The sequence below is a fragment of the Procambarus clarkii genome, unplaced genomic scaffold (genome assembly GCF_040958095.1).
Source record: "Procambarus clarkii isolate CNS0578487 unplaced genomic scaffold, FALCON_Pclarkii_2.0 HiC_scaffold_2316, whole genome shotgun sequence".
Classification (NCBI taxonomy): domain Eukaryota; kingdom Metazoa; phylum Arthropoda; class Malacostraca; order Decapoda; family Cambaridae; genus Procambarus; species Procambarus clarkii.
Window position 1 is genome coordinate 4284 of NW_027191322.1, and position 7775 is coordinate 12058.

The 7775-nt window shown below is 44.9% G+C and overlaps 1 protein-coding gene across 1 annotated transcript; it reads left to right on the forward strand.

The window, feature by feature from the left end:
• Positions 1–564: 564 nt before the first annotated feature.
• Positions 565–1354, forward strand: LOC138362669 (putative uncharacterized protein DDB_G0290521; the record flags this gene model as incomplete). Its single annotated transcript, XM_069321091.1, has 1 exon — positions 565–1354. A coding segment is annotated over one exon (790 nt), but the record flags the coding sequence as incomplete, so codon positions are not given.
• Positions 1355–7775: the final 6421 nt, after the last annotated feature.

Below are 7775 nucleotides of genomic sequence, written 5' to 3' on the forward strand. Positions count from 1 at the left end.
TCTCAAAGACAAATTCAACTGTACTTTGCACCTGTTTATTTCCTCTTATGGTGAGGTGGTTAAGTGACATATGTATGAATGACATTACATGAGGGGATATTAATAAGGTATTAAATGCCACACACAAACCACAATAGCATGATGCATCAAATGAACAAATCCACAAGGGCCGTGACGAGGGTTCGAATATAAGGATATAACTCTCCTGTCAGTGTGCTTCAGTGCACGCCTTCTCGGTGTCGCTCGGTCATTGGCTGATCGTCTACCTCATACCTGATTGGCTGACGTGAAAGCACATCTTGAACCTGATTGGTTTGTATTCTATTTTCAAAAATTAAACTTGGCGATCCCGTGTTTGTTCAACAGCTTTGAAATGTACCTCCATCCCCCGACACACACACACACACACACACACACACACACACACACACACACACACACACACACACACACACACACACACACACACACACACACACACGTACGTATGGCTACAGTCAGTAGAGGCGCCTCACCTTACAGGCGCCACAGGTAAGAGGAGACGTGCCTAGTTTAGCGAGTTAGGTGGCTCCTGCCCTCCTCCTCCAACACTCCCTACGACGCCCAGCGTCTCTCCAACACTCCCTACGACTCCCAGTCTCTCTCCAACACTCCCTACGACTCCCAGTCTCTCTCCAACACTCCCTACGACTCCCAGTCTCTCTCCAACACTCCCTACGACTCCCAGTCTCTCTCCAACACTCCCTACGACGCTCAGCGTCTCTCCAACACTCCCTACGACGCCCAGTCTCTCTCCAACATTCCCTACGACGCCCAGCGTCTCTCCAACACTCCCTACGACGCCCAGCGTCTCTCCAACACTCCCTACGACGCCCAGCGTCTCTCCAACACTCCCTACGACGCCCAGCGTCTCTCCAACACTCCCTACGACGCCCAGTCTCTCTCCAACACTCCCTACGACGCCCAGCGTCTCTCCAACACTCCCTACGACGCCCAGCGTCTCTCCAACACTCCCTACGACGCCCAGCGTCTCTCCAACACTCCCTACGACTTCCAGTCTCTCTCCAACACTCCCTACGACGCCCAGCCTTCTCCAACACTCCCTACGACGCCCAGCCTTCTCCAACACTCCCTACGATTCCCAGTCTCTCTCCAACACTCCCTACGACGCCAAGCCTTCTCCAACACTCCCTACGACGCCCAGCGTCTCTCCAACACTCCCTACGACGCCCAGCGTCTCTCCAACACTCCCTACGACGCCCAGCCTCTCTCCAACACTCCCTACGATTCCCAGCCTCTCTCCAACACTCCCTACGACGCCAAGCCTTCTCCAACACTCCCTACGACGCCCAGCGTCTCTCCAACACTCTCTACGACGCCCAGCCTCTCTCCAACACTCCCTACGATTCCCAGCCTCTCTCCAACACTCCCTACGACTCCCAGTCTCTCTCCAACACTCCCTACGACGCCAAGCCTTCTCCAACACTCCCTACGACGCCCAGCGTCTCTCCAACACTCCCTACGACGCCCAGCCTCTCCAACACTCCCTACAACGCCCACCGTCTCTCCAACACTAACACCTTCCCCAGGGATCTCCAGCAACGATAAAAAAAGCCTTTAAAAGCCTACAAGCCTATAAATAAAAAAAAGGCTTCAAATACAAGACTCTTCGAACGGCATTCCGAATGTTTCTCAAGTTATCTAGTCGATATCTTAAGGGCTCTCTCTCTCGCTATCAATAATATGTTATGTTACCAACCACAACGTACAGATTACAGTGTGGTAGCCTAGCCAGAAACGTGTGAATACCCGAGCCACACCCACCTAGCCTAAAGCTATCACTGGATAGAAAATTTGGGGGTTTTTGTGTACTACTAAAATTCATAGTACATTGTAATTTGTTCGTTGGGGAAGGGGCTATAAGGTACAGAACGGCATGTGCTAGTTGAGGGGATCCGTCGGCAAAATTGTCGACATCCTTATTAAGACTGGGTTCGATACCTGGTGCGTCTCCGACACATGCTTATAGAACACGTCGCATTTTGACGTATACTCTACCTAAGGCCGCCCAAAAAACGTCGTACTAGAAAATGGAAGCGGCTCGCGAAATTGATACACTGTCCCGTTTTCTGTTTTGGGTCCTCTGGCGGGTAAGTGCCTTGTCCCAGTTTATTTGATATGGGGTGGTAGAGTTGTTCTCTTCAAGCTGTTAGATAATAATTAATTCTCTCATTATATCTTGTGCTGTTAGGTCAATATTCCTCATTCTCTCATCTTGGGTCTTTTCATACGTTCTTATCTCATTTATCTATGTTCTTTTTTCTCTCTTGCACTATCTAATTATTTCTGGATAAGTTGGTTTTCGATTCTTTGTGTGTGTGTGTTTGTGTGTGTGTGTGTGTGTGTGTGTGTGTGTGTGTGTGTGTGTGTGTGTGTGTGTGTGTGTGTGTGTGTGTGTGTGTGTGTCTGTGTGTGTGTGTGCGTGTATGCATGCGTGCATGTACTCACCTAGTTGGTGTGTGTATGTGTTTGTGTATGTTTGTGTGTTCATGTGTGTATGTGTATTCATCTAGATGTACTCTGTATGACCGAGTCCAGTTCCTGGCCCCCGCCTTCAGAACATTCGTAGCATAATGGAATAATTCCCTCGAAACGTTTTTATCGTATTTGCACATAGAATTGAGCACGGAGTTACATCCACCCATTTCTTAGTCTACCCCATTCCTCGTCTACCCCATTCCTTGTCTACCTAATTCCTCGTCTACCCCATTCCTTGTCTACCTAATTCCTCGTCTACCTAATTCCTCGTCTACCCCATTCCTTGTCTACCTAATTCCTCGTCTACCCTATTCTACGTATTAACCCATTAACCACCCTACCACATGGGAATGGGTAAGGGGATTTAACAAAGTACCAGAAACTAAATAATAATACAGAATCACACACCAAGAAACATTATCACCACCACCACCACCACCTGGAGGAGATTCGAACCCTAAGCACGCTCAGAGCATAAGGAGAAGAACTCATATGGGATTTCACCATTACAAAATAAAAGAGAGAGTGAAGTGTAGTGGAGAAGGGGATCAGAATGCATGTAGCGAGGCTGTGGACCCTTCTCAAACGACACTGATGCCGTTCACGTGGGATCGTAATTCCAATTTTGTTACTTGAATTTGTGGCAGGTCTCTCTCTCTCTCTCTCTCTCTCTCTCTCTCTCTCTCTCTCTCTCTCTCTCTCTCTCTCTCTCTCTCTCTCTCTCTCTCTCTCTCTCTCTCTCTGTCTCTCTGTCTCTCTGTCTCTGTCTCTCTCTCTCTCTCTCTCTCTCTCTCTCTCTCTCTCTCTCTCTCTCTCTCTCTCTCTCTCTCTCTCTCTCTCTCTCTCTCTCTCTCTCTCTCTCTCTCTCTCTCTTCCCCCAATCTAATAAATGCTATTTCTTACCATCCCAGATGGCCAGACATCGGGAATTTCTGAAGAGTTACAGATCAGCTGATGAAAATGGAATTTAATTTTATTATTCATGTGGTTCAGAAGCACAGAAAACAAAGGTTTCTTTTGATAGATGCATAGACAAAAGGGTTGTAGCTGCACAGAGATATAGGTATTAAAAATTTATATCAGTGAAGATTAAGAAGAATTGATGTTGGTTATTAGGTGGGAATTGACTATTGAAGCCTCTACAATAAAAAAAAATCTAAAAATCTAAAAATCTAAAAATCTAAAAATCTAAAAATCTAAAAATCTTAGCCCTGTGTTAATTATCACACACACACACACACATATATATATATATATATATATATATATATATATATATATATATATATATATATATATATATATATATATATATATATATATATATATATATATGTCGTACCTAGTAGCCAGAACTCACTTCTCAGCCTACTATGCAAGGCCCGTTTTGCCTAATAAGCCGAGTTTTCATGAATTAATTGTTTTTCGACTACCTAACCTACCTAACCTAACCTAACCTAACTTTTTCGGCTACCTAACCAAACCTAACCTATAAAGATAGGTTAGGTTAGGTTAGGTAGGGTTGGTTAGGTTCGGTCATATATCTACGTTAATTTTAACTCCAATAAAAAAAATTTGACCTCATACATAATGAAATGGGAAGCTTTATCATTTCAGAAGAAAAAAATTAGAAAAAATATATTAATTCGGGAAAACTTGGCTTATTAGGCAAATCGGGCCATGCATAGTAGGCCAAAAAGTGAGTTCTGGCTACTAGGTACGACATATATATATATATATATATATATATATATATATATATATATATATATATATATATATATATATATATAATTGATTGTTGTAATATTCGAATAATTCTATTCATTCGATATTGATGTATGTGTCATTATAACGAGGTATGATCATTGACACAACTGGGAGTGAACAGAGAGATTGGAAGACAGACAGACAGACAAATAACGAACAGAGAGTTAAGCAACCACCACAACCACCACAACCACAACACCACTACCACTATCTGACCGCTAGCCGACCCCTCCACCCTCTACTGTCACAAGTTTAAACATAGCACAAAAAAAATAGTTTCACTCCATATTTTATAAACTTTCAAACCATTTTTCACGGAGGGGGGAGAGAGAGAGAAACAAAAAAATAAACAAAAAAGTCCTGAAATTAATATAACTTTTATTTTTTTTTAAGGTAGATCAATAATTAATGTTGACACTGGACTTTGGCTTTAGACAAAGACGGTGCCAGGCTTCAGATGTTTGAACTCTTAAATCCGCGTTACACAGAAGAGGTTTGTCTTCCAGTAAGTATCTGTTGTGTAACCGGGTGTTAATGAGGGCCTCTGCTAAGTCTGTGATATGCGAGCAGGTGCTAGTGAAGCAAGCTTGTCCTTGTCCTCATATCCCAGCTCCTTGTCCTCATATCCCAGCTCTTTTTCGTCATATCTCTTTGTCCTCATATCCCAGCTCCTTGTTCTCATATCCCAGCTCCTTTTCCTCATATCCCATCTACTTGTCCTCATATCCCTGCTCCATGTGCTCATATGCCAGCTCATTGTCGTCATATCCCAGCTCTTTGTCCTCATATCGCAGCTCCTTGTTCTCATATCCCAGTTCCTTGTCCTCATATCCCAGCTCCTTGTCCTCATATCCCAGTTCCTTGTCTTCATATCCCAGTTCCTTGTCCTCATATCCCAGATCTTTGTTGTCATATCCCAGCTCCTTGTCCTCATATCGCAGCTCTTTGTCCTCATATCCTAGTTCCTGGTCCTCATATCCAAGCTTCTTGTCCTCGTATCCCAGCTCCTTGTGGTCATATCACAGCTCCTTGTCCTCATATCCCATCTCCTTGTTCTCATATCCCAGCTCCTTGTCCTCATATCCCAGCTCCTTGTTCTCATATCCCAGCTCCTTGTCCTCATATCCCAGTTCCTTGTCTTCATATCCCTGCTCCTTGTGCTCATATCCCAGTTCCTTGTCCTCGTATCTCAGCTGCTTGTCCTCATATCCCAGCTCTTTGTCCTCATATCCCAGCTCCTGGTCCTCACATCCCAGCACCTGGTCCTCATATCCCAGCTCCCTCTTCTCATATCCCAGCTCCCAGCATTTTCTCATAATTAGCGGACTACAAAGAAACTACAAAACAACATCTTAAAAATGGCAGTGGCGTTTAACAACCTGACTGATCAGACTACCAATTAACCGGGAGACCTGCTCAGAGACCGGGCTACGGGGGGACATTGATCCCCGGAGCCAAAAAAAAGGTAGGCAATAGGAACTCCCCCTAATGTCGAAATATGGGTTCCAGTCGTTGAATAGGCTGTAAGTAGCAGTTGTCGCTGCATCATAGATGATTCTTGGGACAGCGTAGCATCCTTGTGCTGTGTTTCTGTCGTGTAAGCGTCCCAGACCTGTAAATGAGACACGTAAGCATCCCAGCCCTGTAAATGAGACACTTTAGCATCCACAGACCTGTAAATGAGACACGTAAGCATCCCAGACCTATAAATGAGACACTTAACCATCCCAGACCTGTAAATGAGACATCTAAGCATCCCAGATCTGTAAATGAGACATCTAAGCATCCCAGACCTGTAAATGAGACATCTAAGCATCCAAGACCTGTAAATGAGACATCTAAGCATCCCAGACCTGTAAATGAAACATTTAGGGATCCCCAGACCTGTAAATGAGACATCTAAGCATCCCCAGACCTGTAAATGAGACATCTAAGCATCCCAGACCTGTAAATGAAACATTTAAGCATCCCCAGACCTGTAAATGAGACATCTAAGCATCCCCAGACCTGTAAATGAAACATTTAAGCATCCCCAGACCTGTAAATGAGACATCTAAGCATCCCCAGACCTGTAAATGAGACATCTAAGCATCCCCAGACCTGTAAATGAGACATCTAAGCATCCCCAGACCTGTAAATGAGACATCTAAGCATCCCAGACCTGTAAATGAGACACTTAAGCATCCCCAGACCTGTAAATGAGATATCTAAGCATCCCCAGACCTGTACATCTGCCCCACATACACACACATCTCCTTCCTGACTGCCGGTATTATCACCCTGGCCTCCACATCTCTCCTGGGTGCGCCAGAGACGTCGCCACAACAGTAAAAGCTTTCGAAAAGACTAGGGTAATATGGCGGGCCAAAACGTGCCGTAATGCGCGAGTCTTCCCTCGCGGATGACGTTTTCTTGCGATAAACTTGGAGGTGAAGACGTCGGAAAACGCGCGGGAAAAAGAGAACAAGTTCCTTAGCGTCAGGAGGAGGGATATGTATGGGAGGATGTGGCTCTTTCTGCCGGCGTCTGCAAGGGCAGTCAACTCGACTCCACGGAGCCGAGTCGTTGGTTCGAAGCCTGTGCTCTGACACGCGTTTTTCTATCTTAAAAAAAGCAATGGATATAATAAGAGGAAATAACAGAAGAAGGGAACGAAGCGCCAAGCCATTATGGCTATATGGCACTTGGAAGGGGTCAGGATAAGGATTTGGGATGGGTCGGGGGGAAAAGGAATGGTGCCCAATCACTTGTGGATGGTCGGGGATTGAACGCCGACCTGCATGAAGCGAGACTGTCGCTCTACCGTCCAATCCAAGTGATTGGCAGACGAGAACACATTACACACTACCAGGGAATTGTAATCAAACAATTGTATCGTTTCACAGTAGCGAAAAATATATTTTAAAATACATTGAAAATTATATTTCAGTATATTTTACTGAACACACAATTATCTTCATAATTCGGTAGTTAACATGCACTTGCAGTTCAAATTATTTATTTGAGAAATAATTACAAAATAAAGGAACCCATACATAGAGTAATTAAAATACATTCTATGGGGTCTCGGTAGTACAGTGGCTACGTTCTCGATGCGCAATTGAGGATCGTAGATTGGATCCCGGGAGGAGGAACAGGAATGGTTTTGGGAACGTTTTCTCTTCATCTCATGCCTCTGTTCACCTAGATGTAAATAGGTACCCAGGAGTTAATCTCTCTGGTTGTGTTGACCAAACAATTATATTGTGCGGTCATTATATTGGAGCCGGTCGGCCGAGCGGACAGCACGCTCGACTTGTGATCCTATAGTCCTGGGTTCGATCCCAGACGCCGGCGAGAAACAATGGGCAGAGTTTCTTTCACTCTATGCCTCTGTTACCTAGCAGTAAAATAGGTACCTGGGTGTTAGTCAGCTGTCACGGCCTGCTTCCTGGGGGTGGAGGCCTGATCGAGGACCGGGCCGCGGG